At 33.9% G+C, this 19,719-nt stretch overlaps 1 protein-coding gene across 1 annotated transcript; it reads left to right on the top strand.

Moving 5' to 3' along the window:
* Positions 1-1,433: 1,433 nt before the first annotated feature.
* On the top strand, positions 1,434-11,588 carry LOC133202261 (ELL-associated factor 1-like). The gene is made up of 7 exons (XM_061338058.1): positions 1,434-1,615; positions 5,460-5,554; positions 7,766-7,902; positions 8,389-8,588; positions 9,010-9,102; positions 9,974-10,051; positions 10,613-11,588. The coding sequence occupies exons 1-7, from the start codon at positions 1,516-1,518 to the stop codon at positions 10,654-10,656; spliced, it is 747 nt and encodes a 248-aa protein (XP_061194042.1). The 5' UTR covers positions 1,434-1,515; the 3' UTR covers positions 10,657-11,588.
* Positions 11,589-19,719: the final 8,131 nt, after the last annotated feature.

Genomic DNA, 19,719 nt, shown 5'->3' with positions numbered 1-19,719 from the left:
TAAGGGGACGACCATTTGATGTTGGAAGGGGGAGCAAAATTTTCGAGTCAAATTATTCATTTTCTTGCCAGTCGAGGACAGATTATTTATTTTTCAACATTTTTTGAGGTCAGTTTATTTATTTCAAAAATCTGCCACCCCCTCCCCCCCCCTTCTAATCAAATGGTTGTCCCCAAATCATGCTGAAGTGAAAAAAAAAATGCATTGAATAGTGTTCCATGTGTAGATGGAAGTTACAGTGTGATAAACTTGTTAAAAACAAAAGTTCTACAAATATTTAAAAAAAAAAATAAAATACCATCAAATGATGTATAATAAAACCTAGTGAACGTTTACAACTTCGTATAATTAATTTTGGTAAAACTATTATGTATGTCCAGTAGAAGCCCTGTCAAAGCAAGAAAAAAAAACAGGTTCAATCTAAAATGCTGGAAAATTTCGAGACATTTTTTACAAAATTTTCTCGGGGGAAGGCCCCCCGCACCCCCCTAATTGGAGGTGGACACCCCTCCCATATCCTCCTCCTTCGGCCGTTTGGGCCCCCCCCCCCGAACTTGTGGATCAGCCACTGATTGAATGCAACATTATTTATCTGAGGCCTGATGTCCTTCTACGAGATAATTTGCAACTACTGAGACACGCATGCATAGAGCACTACACCGTACTTTGTTATCTTATGTAGACACGTATCAAAATGCTTGCAATAATACCTCAAATGCAATGCTCTGAAGCTTCGTCGTTGAAAAGGGGGGGGGGGGGGGGACTCAAGCTATTTTCTACCTTACTTTACCTGGGTTTCTGGGTCATCATTGAAGTATAAAAGTGTTTTTTATATGCGAGATTACAGTACCCATGAGGTTAAAATAATGATACAAGTTTTTTCAGAATGTAGATATTTATATTTGTGAATTTTTATTCTTGAACAGATTTCAGAAATGAGTCAGATGTCGTAATGTACTTTAAACGTCACATATGCCCCTTGCTTAGGGTATGTGTCGGTTTATCATACATAAAAGCAATGTGTATACATTTTTATGACATTATTTGTTATGAAATGAATAACATCAATGTTGATGAGTTTAGAGAAAATAATTCTCGACAACTAAATGAAATATTTAAAAGACTTATAAGCGTAAGATTTTTATGCTCAGAGTTGTACAGAAATTTTTATTATTGCAGGAACATTGTCAATTTTTTTTTAAACTGGATAATGAAATGAAGAGCCTTGAACACAATCAGTGTATTACAGTACTTAGCTAAAATCATTTCGGTTCAAGTACTCTGAAGTTGATATATGTAATGCCGGAGTTCTATTTGACAGTGCTCATGTAGGTCTTCAGAAGTTCCTGTGCTAAACATGCATCACTCTGCTGGAAATTGCAAAATTTGATCGGGCTCGGTATTCCAAATATACTAAACAGTATTGAAAAACCTTGATCAAGTTGAGCAGATGTTGGCCTATTTTGGTGCTTTTTTTACTTTTACCTTTACTGTGGACAATTATTTACCTTTGAAATGACAGAGAAGATACTTCCAGTCGATAGCAAAGTCCATGAACTCAAGTTAGGTTCAAGTTTTGATCCAAAATCTCGAGTTGCCTTTCACTCTTTCCGCTGTAAGTAGATCCGTTCATGCTTAGATGCTATTTTATGTTTGAATACTAACTAGAAAAAGTAAGATATTATTTACTTAAGTGGAAGCCTACACAGGTTTGAATAGATTGAATACAATATTCTGACGAAGTCTTTTGCACAACAGTCAAGAGGGGGTGGAACTGAAATATATGTTATTCTGAAAATGATTTCTACTAGTCACAAATTAATTTTTGCTGTGACTAAAATTCGTATTCTTAAGAAAATGGCGAAAAACAGTCATAAAAATTTAGAGTGTTACTGAAAAACCAAGTTACCTCTCTTTAAAAATTGTTAGATTCACTAACCGAAAAAAGGATATGAAAGATTGTAAACAAACTTTATTACTCTAATATAGTTGACTACAGTACTTGTTATGTTGAAAGTGGAAAATTCTCAAGCTAAAGAAAGAGTGGAAGTGTTATTGGCCAATTTTTAATTTACAAAAAATAGTCAACTGTCAAGAAGACAAAAATGATGATGATATTTCATCTTTTTAAATTGTTTTATCAAAACGAAGATTCCAGACACATTGAAATATTCTGCTTGTTTTATGGAGCATACTACTATTTTTATGGTTCAAACTTTTTGTCAAGGCATTTCTCTACATGTACGTATATTGCCAGAAAAGGTACTATATTAATTTTTAGTATTATTGTAGAAGCCATGTGAAGTGGCAAATTAATTCTACCAAAATTCAACACTTTACTAATAAAATAATAAATTTCACCTTCTCTGTTGATGTAAGATGTTGTAATAATGGGTAGTAATTAGTGACCCGTATGAAATGAAACTCACATTTTAAACACTTTTCTTTTAGTGGTAAATTTAAAACTCGCAATATAACTGGGGTAGAAAAATTAACAAAGTTCTTTGTTTACAGTGTAAATTATATATTACGTACATATTGTATAGTTGAAATGTTGAATAGATTAATTTCTTAAATTGTTTTCAAAGCAATGCAAATTATGAAAAAAAGTGTTTCCTAGTTTACAGTATTAAAATTATCAAAAGTTACTAAACCATTTATCATGTTTATGTCTTTGATAAACATTAATAATTGGAAATGAAGTCAAATGAATTTATTAATTGAAAGTTATTAAAAATTGTTTCCTAGATCCTACATCTATTAACAAAAAAATACTAAAAAGTGACTTAAGATGTAGTGATAGGCCGATTGTCGACGACGATCGATTGTCGGTCGTTAGGAGCTCTTCGATGCTACAAATCGATTACAAAATAAATGTCGCCGACATCGCTGACAAAAATTAATATTGTAAATAAATACTTAAATTTTATTACCAAATCCATGTGCAAAGAGTTTTAAAGTAGTGATGAATGATTAAAATATCGAAGGTGTCCATGCCATGTTGATATTTTTACCGCCATGATTGAATTTAGGGTCAGACTAATAACAGAAAAACGGTCAATATTATCTAAGAGGTTTTACTTAGAACTAGGTTTTACTATACACAGAAAAACATAAACAGTACAGACGATCTGTAAACGTAATTATAATCAGGAATTCAAGTCCAAATTCTGGATACCTACTTTTTAAACTTTTAATTATTAGAAATAAATACTACATGTAATGCAAGGTAAGACTAATATCAGTAATATTCCCATTCAATATTTTAAGTGAGATTTTTTTTACAGTAAATTCCCATTCAATATATTTGTTTGTAAAGTAAAGAAATCCTATTTTCCACTTTATTAAATGAAAAAATTAATAAACATTTATGAATATAATTAATAAAATAATTTTTTTTTGTAAAAACTTGAACTTAAAGTGTTAAATCTGAATAAGTTTAACTTTTTTAGCTCACTCAGCCGAAGGCTCAAGTGAGCTTTTCTGATCACATTTTATCTGTAGTCCGTCTGTCTGTCCGTCCGTCTGTAAACTTTTCACATTTTCGACTTCTTCTCAAGAACCACTGGGCCAATTTCAACCAAACTTGCCACAAATTATTCTTGGGTGAAGGGGATTCAAGTTTGTTCAAATGAAGGGCCATGTCCTCTTTCAAGGGGAGATAATAAAGAATTAGTGAAAAATTAATAGCATCTTTTAAAAATCTTCTTCTCAAGAACCACACAGCCAGGAAAGATAAAACTCACGTGGAAGCATCCTCATGTAGTGTAGATTAAAGTTTGTTCAAATCATGACCCCTGGGGGTAGGGTGGGGCCACAATGGAGGATCAACGTTTTACATTGAAATATATATGAAAAATCTTTAAAAATCTTCCTTCTCAAGAACAGCAAAGCCCTAATTGGTCATATTTATATGGAAGCATCCTCAGGTAGTGTAGATTGAAGCTTGTTCAAATCATGACCCCCTGGGGTAGGGCGGGGCCACAATGGAGGATCAAAGTTTTATATGGAAATATATAGGAAAAATCTTTAAAAATCTTCATCTCAAGAACAGCAAAGCCCTAATTGGTCTTATTTATACTAAAGCATTCTCAGATAGTGTAGATTCAAGCTTGTTCAAATCATGACCCCGTGGGGTAGGGCGGGGCCACAATGGAGGATCAAAGTCTTAAATAGAAATATATTGGAAAATATCTTTTGATGAAGAACTGCAAAGCCATGATTAGTCATTTTGATATGGAAGCATCCTCAGGTAATGTAGATTCAAGTTTGTTAAAATGATGACCCCCGGGATAGGGATGGGCCACAATGGGGGGTCGAAAATTTTACATAGGAATATATAGGAAAATGTCTTCTTCTCAAGAACTGAAAATCATGTTTAGTCATTTTGATATGGAAGAATCCTCAGGTAGTATAAATTCAATTTTGTTCAAATGATGACCCCCGGGGGTAGGGTGGGGCCCAGTGGGGGATCGAAAGTTTTACTTAATAACATATAGAAAAAAATTTCTTCTCAAGAACAGAAAAGCTATGTTTAGTCATATTGATATGGAAGCATCCTCAGGTAGTGTAGATTCAAGTTTGTTCAAATGATGACCTCTGGGATAGGGAGGAGCCACAAATGGGGATCAAATTTTTACAAAGGAATATATGGGAATTTTTTTAAAAAGTCTTCTCAAGTACAGTTAAGCCATTTGTTATATTGACATGGAAGCATCATCAGGTAGTTTAAAATTCATCCCCCCCCCCCTCCCGATAATCTTTTCAATACTGAACTGATTTGTGCTTTTGCCTAGCCAGTGTGCGCAGGTGAGCAATGTGGCCCATGGGATTCTTGTTATATTTATTTCATTTAAGTTAAAAATTCGATTATAATTGATTATTAATCAATTATGCGCAGCCAATTATTACCGATAATCGATTATGATTTTTTTCCAATTTCCCATCACTATTAAGATGCAACAGAAATGTTAAGATGATATTTACAATAGGGCCATAATAATAGTGAACAGACTCTGGGCGAACGGATTCATGTGAACAGGTAGATATTAGATAGGGTGAACAGACCCAATGCAGAAGCATGGGGAAGAAAATGAATTTTTTCATTGTTTTGGTAGAGCAACAATGTATAATTTATCATTTACAATGGCTTTGGATAAGCAGTAAGGATTTTCTTTGGTAATATCTACAGTGATAGCAGGTGCTCCCTGGGAATTTGTCACAGAAATCCTGAAACTCCCCATGTTGAAACTCAGATTGAATCTAATAAATAAAACCTCTCATATCTGGAGATGTGGTACACTGAGGTCTAAACTAATCATGAAATATAGCAGGAGAGCCTGGAACCTTCCAAGTCTGCCACCTTGTTATACAATATGTAAACAAATAATAATGTGACATCAGTCATTACTTTGTACAACAAAGTGTCTTAAGTGATAATATATATATGTGTTTTTCAGATGATTTCATGCCAGCATCGGTCGATACGTCACAACAAGGGCTGGTGGATGTCGGGGAGGGGCACCAGGTGACTGTGGGGTTGCCGCACGTTGAGGTAAAGATGACACTTCTATATTTAAAACTACAAGGAGGTAAAGTGTCACTTCTATTTATAAACCTATTGTTACTTATTTTCCCACAATTTTTTCTGAGTTTACGGTAGGGATGTCAACGAATAGTCGATTATTCGACTATCAGTCGAATGGACTGACGATCGAATAATGAAACAACATTCAAATATTATTATAATTAAATAAGTGCAATAAAAGCTTGATGACAAGATGGAATTCTCATCACAAAATTGAGAAACCGTCTTTCCTCAGAGACAGTCAATAAGATAATTTTCCTCAATATATCCTTTCCATGCATGTATAGAAACTACAGTCATTTAAGTCTGCGCTATTGCGATAATTATTTGTTAATAACAACTGTGTTGTTTTTCTGATAAATTACCCACCAATATATTGGGCTTTGTTTGTAAAGTTATTTATTGGACTTGATCTTATACCATGTATCAATTATCTTTCGTTATTTCAAGATTGATCAAATGCAAGGAACAAATCATAGCTGTGACATGTTTTGACACTTTGATAATTATTTAAAAAATTCGCTTACATTTTAAACTGTATAAAGCCATTTTGTCAGCAGGATCAGTAATCAATAATTGAATAAGCAGTATCTAACTGTTTAACAATTTCACAGGAACCTAACGTGTGGATAGTGTGAGATCCCCCCCCAACCTCCCCAAATTTATTACGTAATAATCTTTAAAAAATATTGGCTGACAATTTTTTATTATTTAATTAATAAAAAATCTGACTTCATGTACAGACCGATTTATGAATTCGATTGACAGGAAATCATACATACTGGAGAATAAGGTTTCTAAATTTATTTCATATAATCATGCTATCCACAAGTTACGTTGCATTCATTTGGATGTTACTTTTTAAATAGATTTAAGTCAAAGGGTTTTGAGTTATAAATACGTCATTATCAGTGAAGTTTCAAATAAAATTTTATTTTCAGAAAATGTTCCGAATATTCGACTATTGTTCGAATAAGGCAATCGAATAATCGACTAAGGAAAAAAATATTTTGACATCCCTAGTTAAGCGCAATTGAGTTAAAGTTTTGGGCCATGGGGACTTTATGTTGAGATTAATAACAGATTTTAAAGGCCAGTGGAAGAAGATGCATGGTTTAAACTATCCAGTTATCAGTTTTCACTTCCTCTGCAGTCTGCATACATTTAATTTTACTGAATACTCATTACTTTAAGATAACTACTTTGTACTGTTGAGGTTGACTTAAATTTGTTAATCTCCAGACTAATCTTAAGTATACATTCTACAATGCAATGTTCTATTGCAGTGAAGTAAAACTTGAAATTTTAAAAAACTGATTTGATAATTCAGATGTGAAGATAAATGAGAAATTCTTGACAAGCTGCAAAAATTTACATGCAATCATTCAAATCAAAACTTACTAAATATCAGCTCATTTCATAAAGAAATTAGTCTAAAACTTGTTGAAAGTGATAAATTTGTAAGTTTTACATGGACAGATTACCCTGTAGCCATATCAACTGAAGTTTTTTTGTGAAATTGTACTCCTAGCAAATGAAATATTTTGATATTGAGATTGGTGTGGCCAACTCACTTTGACATGTTTCCAGGCATTTGAGAAATCATTGAAATACCATTATTTGAGATATCAGTGTTTGAGATATTGTTTGGGATATCAGTATTTAAGTTTTCTTTTCTATATTTAAGGTCAGTTTTTGAGATATCAGATGTAGAGATATTATTGTTCTATGTATCATATCAGTGTTTGAAATATAAGTGATCAATATACCATATCAGTGTTTTAGATATCAGTGTTCAAGATATCATATCGGTGTTTGAGATATCAGTGTTCAAGATATCATATCAATGTTTGGGATAACAGTGTTCAAAATATCATATTGGTGTTTGAGATATCAGTGTTCAAGATATCATATCAGTGTTTGAGATATTAGTGTTCAAGATATCATATCAGTGTTTGAGATATCATTGTTCAAGATATCATATCAGTGTTTGAGATATTAGTGTTCAAGATATCATATCAGTGTTTGAGATATCAATGTTCAAGATATCATATCAGTGTTTGAGATATTAGTGTTCAAGATATCAGTTTTGAAGAATGATTCTGATACTTAACGTATAACTCACATAGCATGACATTAAAATATGTGATACATGGATACTTGATCTCCTCATTATAGGGCTCAGGTACCTCACACACCATGTACAAAGGGAACAAGCGCCCGAGTCCCAAGGAATGTGTCCTCATTATAGACCATCAGACGGGGGCATTCACTCTGGAGAGACTCTCCAACACCGTCAACTTAAAAAAGACCAGGTTTGTCTTGTAATCACTGTGTAGGATATATTATGTTGTTTTCCTAATATGTTCAACAACTATTACTGATGCATTGTTACTCTTCTTAAAAGGTTGAAGGTAAAAGTAAGATTAAAACTAAAAGGGTGTTTCTTTTGAATATATACTTTTTTTTAAAAAGTCAGTTGCTAAAACATTTGCATGTGCAAGTTTTGCAGTATTTTGGTAACCAATCCTTCTATGTGCAAATTTTTTTCCTGAAAATGGACAATATGATACTTAAAGATTTGTTATGAGCTCTTTTTCTCCGATGACCAATTTCACAAAAATGATCCTAACCTGAACATTTCCATACAAGTATTTTCAATGATTCGCAGTTTGTAATTTTAAAGGACAGAGAAATGACTGTTTTTGCCTTGATCAGGAAAATGCCTATATTTCTTGTCAACATGCACTTTGATTCAGTATTTTATGAAAATAATATAGCAAAATATTATGTTATAACAGAATGGAGGGCAGTAGCAAAATAACCCAGAGTAGCCGACCTTTGACCCCTGTGGATGTCAACAAGAGATCCCCTGTCAAACAGAAAGCTGTGGCCTCGTCCTCAATCAGTGTTAGCCCCCCGACCCCCCAAGTGGAGTCCCCAACAGTCACCCCAGTACACGATGACCCAAAAATGGAGGACTCTCAGAAACCAGAACAGAGTAAGACAGACTTTTTCATGAAATATTACAATGTCCAATTTAGGGGACCCTTTTAAGAACTTCAGTTATTTATTAAATTAAAGAGTTATCATTGTTGAAAATCATTTGGACCCTACCTTGAGCATCTTCGCTAGCCAAGGGTTTCCGATCCGAAATCTACTCTACAACCCAAGGGTTGTAGAGTAGATTTCGGATCGGAAACCCTTGGCTAGCGAAGATGTACCTTGAGGTAAAGTGAGAACTAAAGCTAATTTTCCTCTGTATGATTTTTTTTTATTTTAAAGCATTTCCTTTTAATTTCATTTTTCTGAATTGCATGTTTTATCCACTAAGACTTGCTGCTATAACAATCCAAGGAAGTACATGATACACAAATCAAGGATACCCCATGTCACTTTGTTGAAGTATGTTTTCTGTTTAGGTTGGATTGGATTTATCAGCAGTAGTAGTGACTCATCCAGCGAGTCTGATAACTCGGCCAGTGACTCAGAAGATGAGTCCAAAACAAATAATGGTGAGTATGCCTATACAAGTTACCCAGTATATCAATTAAACCAATTTTCTTTACTGATTATAGATCACCTGTGTCTCATCGTAGCTCTTGTGAACAAAGTCTGTCAATCATCCCTACGATTCCTTGATCTTACAAATATTTCTTCTTTTCCTTCTGAGCTTCTAAACCAAAACTGTAACAAAGTATACCTTATTTTATGGATTTCACATATTCTTAAATTAAGATTGATGTTCAAAATCAAGAGGACATAATGTTATCTATGAAACTGTGAATAAGGTTACATCAGTTTTAGTTCCGGCTTGATAAACTTTGGACCAAAACCCAATTGAAATAATTAGCATTAAAAATGCAGTTTCCAATAGTGCATTTAGAAATACTGTAAACATATTGCATTTGGTTGTGTATGCTATGTAGCACCTTTAGCAGAAAGCAGCTTCCATTAAATCATGTACATTAATTATTGTCTTGTTTATACTTACATGTAAGCAGATTAAAAATATCAGTCAATGAACTCTATGCTAACTTGTTGAACAATCAATTTCAGCCTAATATCCAGGCTAAATATAATACAATTACAGTACGTTACCTGTATAATGTAATACTTATTTTTAAATGGTTGTACATCTCTTTGAGGTTAAGAATTTATTTTGAAACAGAGAAATCAGGGCAGGGTTTGTTTGGATTTGGTTTGTTTGGTGTTACCTGTATGATGTAATACTTATTTTAAGATGGTTGTACATCTCTCTGATGTTAAGATTTTATTTTGTAACAGAGAAAGCAGGATGTGGTTTGTTTGGTGTTACCTGTAAGATGTAATACTTATTTTTAGATGGTTATACATTTCTGATGTTAAGTTTTTATTTTGTTACAGAGAAATCAGGGCAGGGTTTGTTTGGATCCCAGGCTCCATCTCTCTATCAATCAGCCCCTCCTTCCTCCAATATCCTGGGTAAGTCTAAAACAACTCACTTCTGATATCACATGTAAGTGTTTAAGACCTGTTACCCCCCCCCCCCCCCAAAAAAAAAAAACAAAAAAAAAAAAACAACAAACAAACAAACAAACACAAAAAAAAGTGAATAACAACTTCAACATTCTGAGTACAAAATGTTGAACATCTTCAACACACTTAATATATGTAATTGCAGTGTGGTGACCTCATAAATCATAAATAAATGTGTTTGTGCTGCATTTTCACCAAAACTGTGTCACTGTTCATAAATATCATTGACCCTTGCGCCTCAGTAGAGAATCAAATTTTTATAGGAAAAATCAGCATTAAAAAAAAGTTTCAAGTATTGGAAGTTATTAAAATGTTCTTGTCTCTTTCTGATTCAAATGATGACATGATCTTACTTTTCAAAAGTCTCTTTGGAAGTATTTGAAATCAAGGTGTACCTTATTTCAGACCATTTCAAGCAGTCTGTAGAGTTACAGTCTTGTCAGAGACTTCTGGTTAGCCTATGAGTGACTTAGGTAAATTCTGATCAGTCTTTCTTGCTTTATACAGGTAAAGATCTGGAGTTGAGTGACGATGACAGCGAGAGCGATTGAGGGCCTGGAAATTCTGGGAAGATTTGGAAAAGTTGTTAACAGTGATGTCATTGAGGACCCCCAGTACTGCTTTAAATGGACATCATTCTTATGTTGTTGCTTTATACACAATGTAAGGGTAGTGTATTAATGCTGAGGGATAGGAAGATTGGTAGAATGGTAAAAATTTTCACAATGAAATGTTTGGTTGGGCTGTTTGGTATTTCAGTGTTGTCACACCAGCCTTACCTAGTCCATTTTAATGTCAGTTGACTTCATTCTGATGTACATATTATACTATTTTATACCTCATGTTACGAGATACTTGTATGGATAACACTGACTTGAGACTGTGTTGTGACCATGCACATCATTTTGATTAATCCATAGGCTCAAATGGAAAACCAGTTCAGTGTAAATGGAAGATTTTTCACATAATTTTATTTTTATGTGTATTATGCAATGGAATGGGCTGAAGACTTTTTTTTTAGAAAATGGTTTGATATTATGTCCCTCTTCCTTGAAACATTATCTTGACCACGTATAGGACATTTCACGGGACAATACAAACACAATTTGTTTTGTCAAAACTTGACTGCACAGATGAAAATTTTTTTTGCTTATTTAATTCTCAGAGGTAGCATTCAAATTCTGTACAGTTTGTTGCATCCATACAATGACTTGTATTAACGATAAGAGAGATCAATATTTAACAGTTTTATTTCTTGCCATTTTGATTGAAATATACATGTATATGACATGTTCATGACATGCTTTTAGAAAAATCTGACCCCCCCCCCCCCCAAAAAAAAAATGTCCATTATTCTTCATATCTTTAAGACATGTCAGGTGGTAGTTTTATGCTTGTCCATTGTCTTTCATGCATCAGATGTTTTATATTTTTGTGACAAGTTTTCTTGTTTTCTTTGAAATAAAGCAATGAAATGTAAAAAGTCCAGTTGATGTTATAATGATTATATTTTGCCTTGTGAAAAGACTATTAATGAGGACAACATCTACAGCTATTTAGGGCAGCTAGTGATCCTATATAAGGAACACCCAAGTTACCTATATCTAGACCATCTCTAATAGAATCCCACTGCACCTACATCAAGATAACCTGTAATAGAATCCCACTGCACCTACATCAAGACTACATGTATTAGAATCCCATTGCACCTATATCAAGGCTACCTTTAATAGAATCCCACTGCACCTATATCAGGACTATCTGTAATAGAATCCCACTGCACCTATATCAGGACTACCTATAAAAGGAATCCCACTGCACCTATATAAAGACTATCTGTAATAGAATCCCACTGCACCTATATAAAGACTATCTGTAATAGAATCCCACTGCACCTATATCAGGACTACCTATAAAAGGAATCCCACTGCACCTATATAAAGACTATCTGTAATAGAATCCCACTGCACCTATATAAAGACTATCTGTAATAGAATCCCACTGCACCTATATCAAGACTACATGTAATAGAATCCCACTGCACCTATATCAAGACTACATGTAATAGAATCCCACTGCACCTATATCAGGACTATCTGTAATAGAATCCCACTGCACCTATATCAGGACTACCTATAAAAGGAATCCCACTGCACCTATATAACATGTATAAAGACTATCTGTAATAGAATCCCACTGCACCTATATAAAGACTATCTGTAATAGAATCCCACTGTACCTACAATAGCTACCTGATGAGCTGAGTCAGTGACTCTTATTCACTTATAAACACCACAAAAACAGGTATAAATGTGGTAGTGTAAGATACACGGCTTCCTACTAGCTTGGGCTAGTGGGTTAACCCTTTAGCTCAATTGGTAGAGCACTGGACTGGCATTCCAGAGGCCCCAGGTTCAATCCCCAGCAGAGGCACATAAATGTCTCTGTTACATTTGTTGCTCCATGTTGGGATCTGGGTGTGTTCTCTGGCAGGTGAAAGTGATTGCCCCCAGAACTTTGCCCCACAGGCGTTGACATTCCAAAAGAGATGAGGGCATTTTATTCTTTGGAGGGGGACAATGTGGTAGTGTCAGATGCACGGCCTCCTACTAGCTAGGGCTAGTGGGTTAACCCTTTAGCTCAATTGGTAGAGCACTGGCCTGGCATGCCAGAGGTACCGGGTTCAATCCCTAACAGATGCACATAAATGTCTCTGTTACATAAGCCCAGGCTCTTATGAGCCCCATGACTTGGAAAGGATTTATCTGGACAAAAAATATGGGAGAACCCTGATCCATGTCTGGTTACGTGACATCCTGTAGGTGAGAGCTTTGTACTATTAATAAGATCCAATATTACTGTAGACATAATCCAGGTCTCAATATAGGTAAGTATAGGGTGCATTATTACAGGTAACAGGTGCCCTTAGTAGAGGTGATCTTAATGCTCCCCCTGGATGGAACACCGGTTCTTCGCAGATTAACTCCCAGGGTAAGCCGATACCCATTTTCAGGACTAACAACACAGACTAAGTGCTTTCGCCAAATACACATAACATACAGCAAGATTTGAACCAGCGACCTTTCAGTAATTATTGGCAAAGGGGCTACATTTTTAAAAGTTTTCAAGTTAAATACATGTAAGAATAAATCTCTGCATTTGTGGAAGTCCTAAGGCAAAATTCCAGTATTACTTGGGAGGCTAGGTAAACCTCATGCAAGTACTAAATGAAGAGGTCATTTTCTAGAACACTAAAATATCCCAACCACACATAATACCAGTAAGCATTAAGTGTGATATAGTGATATTTTAATTTAAGTGAATATCAATTATATCAGCGAGTTTTGCATGGACATGGTTTTATTGGGGGGGGGGGGGGTATGGTAATATCTCGCTCGACATGTGCATGGTCTATACTTTTTTTTCGACGGTCTGTAATGATAGCCATTAACTACTGCCAGTAGCTGTTTTCCGTATATTTTTATTCATTTACCAAGAGTAAAACGGTCAAGTTAAAAATCTCGCATGCATTGAATATGTAAACGATATTATGATTATTTTATCGTCTTCTGTACTCATTATTGCCTATCTCTTTGTAGTTGTGTTAGAAATTACACATGGAGAAACGAAACGTTATTTTAAATATATGAAAATTATGAGTAAAATGTTAAAACTGTCTTTGAACTATATGAAAGTCTTAGTTGTTGTTATGTTTCAATGTAATTTTCACTTCTCACCAAATAATCATTACTTGTATGATAGGTATTCCCCAACATGGGAGTGTGTGAGATATGAAAGCGAAACATTTTTATTGTTGCGGATGTTAATTATAGGTCCAAAATTCCTAAATAAATACGAGTCTATTTTAAAAGAAATTGCTATAAATATGATGTAGCTGTAATTGACGCAAGGATATTTTTTTATCTACACGTCGCATTTATTGCGTTGTCCGTCATCGTGATATGCAGCATAGTCTGCAAAAATTATGAGCGTGATCAGAGTTATTATTACATGGAAAGGTTATTCTTTTTGTCATCTGAAATCTCTTTTCATATGTTTTGGGTATATAAAAAAAAAACTTTTCCCTTTAATGATATAACATATGTATTATAATTATAGTGAATTTTATTTCGATTAATCGCCCATCTTCTTTGACACCATGCAGCAAGAACATTTATCGGGGACGTAGCATCGTTTATTGAAAGTTTGGGGGGCAGTCAGGAAAAAAAAATCAACTTTAATACCTGAAAAAAAAAAAAAAAAAAACTTGACAAGCAAAAATAAAAGGAGGGGGGTTCCAACTTCTTCCAGTACCAAGTTATGTTTAGGAAAACAGTGGAGGGAGGGGGGCTAGCCCCCCCGATGCTACGTGCCTGTTTATATCAGTAGGTTCTTATTCGACAAAAGCTTGAGTCGAAGCATTTTACGCAAGAGCTAGGTAAGTAAAAATTAACGAAACAAAAATGAACGACATACCTAAAAACAGGTAAGAAAGTGTAGGTGTTGCATTTTGATCTTAAATGTTACATATAGGAAGGTAACAATCAGTAGGTATGGTATTTTAATCAATATATACGATTAGCATTATTTGATTGTATTGTCACGATATATGGGGTATAAATATGTCTACATGATGAAGAAAATCAAGAGGCGTGCTTCCTAATGTAAACAAACATGGCGGACTTTTTCTTTTATACCCCCGTTTCGAAAAGTAGGGGAATAAAGGCGTCCATCCCTTCGTCCGTATGTCTGCACGTCTGTTACGCTTGAGGGGCATCCTTTCTCCATAAATCCTCCTATACCACTGAGTAAAATTTGATAAGACTTTTTCAAGTGATTTTGCGGTTGCAATGTCTTGTAGGAAGCTAGGTCATGCCGTTCTTTAATGGTGTTACTAAAGAATGACCATTCACTTCTTTTAATTCTTTTAACACAAAATGTAAAAGTATGAATTTATTTTCCACAATCATTTTGCTTATTATTTACTTTTAAATATAATGCCCATTCTTGTTCTGACATCAGTCTTGTTTTATCCATGGCTAAAATTGGGATAGACAAAGTGGTCTGTTTTTATTTGGATTTGGGTAGTGGGATTCAACTTGAGATAGATTTGGACCATCACACAAGGATAATTTTGCACACTGCTCAGAGTTTGACACTAAGGCACGTCCGACCAACCCAGTCTAGTAAATGAGTGTTCTGGTCGTGTAAAATGTATGTGAACTAGACCGATTGGTAGGGTTGATAAAATAACTATTAAACATCATTTCAGTCTTTCAAATAGATATTCAAAAATTTTAAAGAAATTATATTATTTGTACAATTGTAAACACAGCCATCGCAAATCCCCACATGACACAATCTCTATTTTTAGCCATGCCCGCTGTACATAATAGACAAGTTGCGGTTGAAATAAGTATTGTTCAGTATCAATATGGTATAAATAGTTACCGAATAATATTTTCTTTATTTAATTTATTAATATTTAGGATAATAATTTCGGTAAAGTTTATTGAATGTCTTTATAAGGCTTATAATATTTGCATGTCCTGATGAACCAGACTCAAATTGGCTAGTCTAGCTCTCAAAATCCTGACACGCACGAGAGACGGTTTCAAAAGTTACAATTGTTAAGATTAGTGATTTTAAGGAGTTTGGACAGGGCTAGTGATTTTATGGTCAGGGCTTGTAAAAATTATGGAAGGTAGCCCGACATGTCTAGTACTTGTTAAAGTTAATGTCAAACCCTGCTGTGTGGCAACACACTTTGAAAAAATTACGCACTTTGAAAAAAATTTTCAAAGTGTGTTAAAATTGGGACAAAATTGTGCCGACGCTGGATCCGCCTTTGATCTACCCTAATCGAGAATGAGGAGAAGACAGGTAGAATGTCCCTTAGCCCAACTCTTTATCTTTCCTACCCAAATATATGTACAGTATATACATAACTGGTATGACATTGATATACTTTTTCTCAATAAATTGAAGTGCAAAATAGATGAAAAAATTGAGATAAGCTCTCCTGAAGAAAAAACAAAAAAACAAACCCTATTATATTAAAGAAGAGGCCCATTTTCAATGGAAAAATCATATTTGCTCCCTTTTCCCTAAGAAAAATGCAATGCTTTAAGTCCCTTATCGACCCTACATCTACCGAACTTGTTACAGACTGGATAAAATTTTTAAAAAAAGGAAATGAAATTGTGTATTAAACAATCATTCCTCCATTATTTCCAGAAGACCAATTTCCCTTTTATAACATTTACTAGAATCTTTGGGAACAAGACAACTCCTAAAAATCTTTCTACATCTCAGATCCTGAAGTGTTGTCATCACCAAAAAGTTATCCAAACAGATTTTCATAACTATTTATTATATCTAAAATTTGCAAGAATATTGACCAAGCCGTGCACATTTAATTTTTCAAAGTGTATTAATATGGTCAATATTAAAGCATTTTGAGAAGAAATATATTTTTTTCAAAGTGTGTTAACTTGGTCCCAAATTTAACGCACTTTGAAAAAAAATTTCAAAGTGCGTAATTTTTCAAAGTGCGTTGTAACACTGCCAATTAAAAATAATTACTGTACCACATGTGAGATTTAGAGGGGTCAGAGACTGCCTAAATGCTTTTTCTAATTTCAAATGGTATTTGCGTATATTGGTACCAGGTACATTTGCTACCAGGGTATATTGGTACCAGGGTTCGTTGGTACCAGGTACATTTGGTACTTGGGTATATTGGTACCAGGGTTTGTTAGTACAAGGGTATATTGGTACCAGGTACTGTGGAATCATTTTAATTCGTGGGGGTCAATGTTCATGGGCAAGCAAAATTTTACTTGTTCGTGGGTACTTAATTTCGTGGGTTACTCATTTTATACAGTAGATTCAATGAACCAAATGAATATGTTTACAAAATAAACGTTCGTGGGGATGTAGATTTGTGGGTAAGGGTGATCCACAAAATCCACGAACATTGTTCCCCCATGAACATTAGTGATTCCACAGTGATTCATTTTGGTGTGCGTGCTGCGTAAATTACGCACAAATTTTGCTCAGGATGCATTATTTCAATAAATGTGCACCCAATGGACGCAAAAAAATTTATAGAAGAACATGTATTATTTTAAATTGTTTTGGTATAATCGGATTCTAAACTTGACCGATTGCATCATATCAACGTGCTAAGCGATATGCATGAATGATTTTAACAGGTATAAGGTTGCCAACAACAGGTCAGACTTCGCAATTGCTGTTAACAAGCAGTTATCAGAAAAAAAATTTGAAAGTTAGATAGCATAGTTGAATTATCACCGATTATGTCTATACTTGTATACTGTGGAACATTTCTGAAGCGAATACTCTACCTTTGTATTTAAAAGCTGTAACCTGTATCTTTTTTTTTTTTTCAATTTTTCCTTACAAGCTAAGAAGTATAAAATTTAATCATTTTTATTTCTAACTATTTTTATTTTTTGGTTAAAATTCTTTACTTCATTCTGTTTCTGTGTATTTTATGACGTATAAAATGTGTGAGATCGTATACATGTACAATCTAAAAATAGAACCAAAGTGCGCAGTTGACAATATATTATTTTTATGACACAAAATAATTTACTCTTACTTGAACAATTAATTTATAATAAAAGTATAAACCACTCACAGCTACAATAAAACGTTTTCACTTTCGTGCAATACCCTTTATATTTCACCAGAATTTCCTCTGTAATATTTAATATACGGTACCCTTTGATTTGGACGCACTGATTTTGGCATGGGATTCATTGTTGTCATTAAGAGGGGTCCTTTGGACCCATTATAACCATTTTCAAAATGAATCACTGTTCCACAGTATATTTGGTAATCGGGTAAACATGTACAGTAGGCAAGTTTCTTTTTTTAAATTATGTGTTATGTTTCTCAATATTTCAGAACTTTTGTAAATGAAAGGTTTATACTTTAAAATTGTTTGTTTTATCTTACAGATGTGATGAAATCCTACAGATGTTTATGTGTCATGTATAAAGACTGGAATGGAGGAGGAGGTATTTAATTACATCACTAATTAAGCATTATTTAAGGTTCATCAATACTCTGATCAGAGAGATAACTCTTAATGACATAAATGTCTATTAATTCCTTTATAAGCTTGTCAAGTTGAAGTGTCTTTTTTGTCCAATTTTGCCCCGTAAGCTATATGCAATAATTGTTTGTATTTTACTAAAAAAATACATTTCTTTTGGAAAATCATAAGAGTTAAAGAAACATTTTATATGAGTGAGCAGAGGGTTTATGAACTTTAAGTAAAGGAGTTCTTGGTCTTATCTTGTCAAGGATGATAACTCCTGCATATTTGAATATACTGTTCATGTTGTCAATACATTTTGAGCAATGTTTATGAGAGAGAGAGAGAGAGAGGACCACTGAACTGACATGATTTTTCCTTTCAATGTTTAATGATAAAGTTCATGAAGTAATAAGAATGGAAATGGTACATCATACATGTAGTAAACATTTAACAAGCCTATTATATTAAATTGTGATGAAGGCTAGTTTTAATTAATGCCAATATTAAACATTTCAAGTAACTGTTTTATTAGAAGTTAAAGACACTATAATTCTAGATAACTAGATAATGGGCATATCTAGTTATTTAGATGTTATGGTATTAAGTAATTGGTTAATTAGAACTTTAAAATGAGTGCAAAAGTTGTTCTGTATTAATTCACTGATTCATACTAACATATCAAAGTCTCCCTTTTTTAAAGCTCACAGTACAGCAATTCAATCTATAAATTGTGAATGTCACTGCTTAGGGGGTTAAGTACAAGTGATTTACATATACTAAAACTCTCAAAAAATTGAATGTGGAATTCTGTCCATGTGATGTCATTAGAATGACCAATTGGCCCTCAGTTTGTGATTCTTATATTTGGCCAATAGGAAAATAGAGATAAATACAGGACGTAAATCGGAGCTTAGATTGTACACCTCAGACTCAACATTTTGTCAATAAATGAAAAATTTTACCATGTTGTTCTGGCTTACTGTAATTTAATTATTTCTAGAGAAATTTTCATGTTTTGAAATATAATCCCAAACAGACCCATTTGTTCAAGTTTTTTTTTAAGTAGACGAAAATGCTTAAGGCATTAACTTTAAACTATTAGTGCAATTGGTGCTTGAGATTTAAATTGACTTTAATCAGCAAACATACTTCACGAGAAGCAAATAGCAATGTTTCAATCTAATTTTATAATTTACTGACCCTTGCTGCAAAAGATTAAAGGATTTAATATATCGCCCTATCACCCCATTAAGAGAACACACATAATTATATGTTAGCAAAGTGGCCAAATTAACATACTTTAAATAAGCCATCATAACATGCACTGCGTAAAATGACGAGATTGTCTGGCAAACAGAATTCCAAACCAAGCTTTATAAACTTCTCTGGCTTATTTTCCAATGTTTATATTTTGGAGCTGAACTGACTCCCCGTAGAGTTGGAAATGTTTTGCATTTTTTTCTGTTCATCTCATCTGCTGTGTCTGGACACCTCGTTTGTGAGTAGCGCTGAATTATGAAGTGATATAAACTAAGTTTGGGGT

This window comes from Saccostrea echinata, unplaced genomic scaffold (assembly GCF_033153115.1).
Source record: "Saccostrea echinata isolate AGI-Se365-2 ecotype Australia unplaced genomic scaffold, CSIRO_AGI_Sech_v1 ptg000046l, whole genome shotgun sequence".
NCBI lineage: Eukaryota > Metazoa > Mollusca > Bivalvia > Ostreida > Ostreidae > Saccostrea > Saccostrea echinata.
This window is presented reverse-complemented; position numbering and strand designations above follow the sequence as displayed.

Coding starts and splice junctions, on each gene's coding strand:
- LOC133202261 (XM_061338058.1), top strand. CDS start 1,516: ATGACAGAGAAGATACTTCCAGTCGATAGCAAAGTCCATGAACTCAAG. Junction 5,555..7,765: donor TGGGGTTGCCGCACGTTGAG/GTAAAGATGACA, acceptor TCCTCATTATAG/GGCTCAGGTACCTCACACAC. Junction 8,589..9,009: donor CTCTCAGAAACCAGAACAGA/GTAAGACAGACT, acceptor TTTTCTGTTTAG/GTTGGATTGGATTTATCAGC.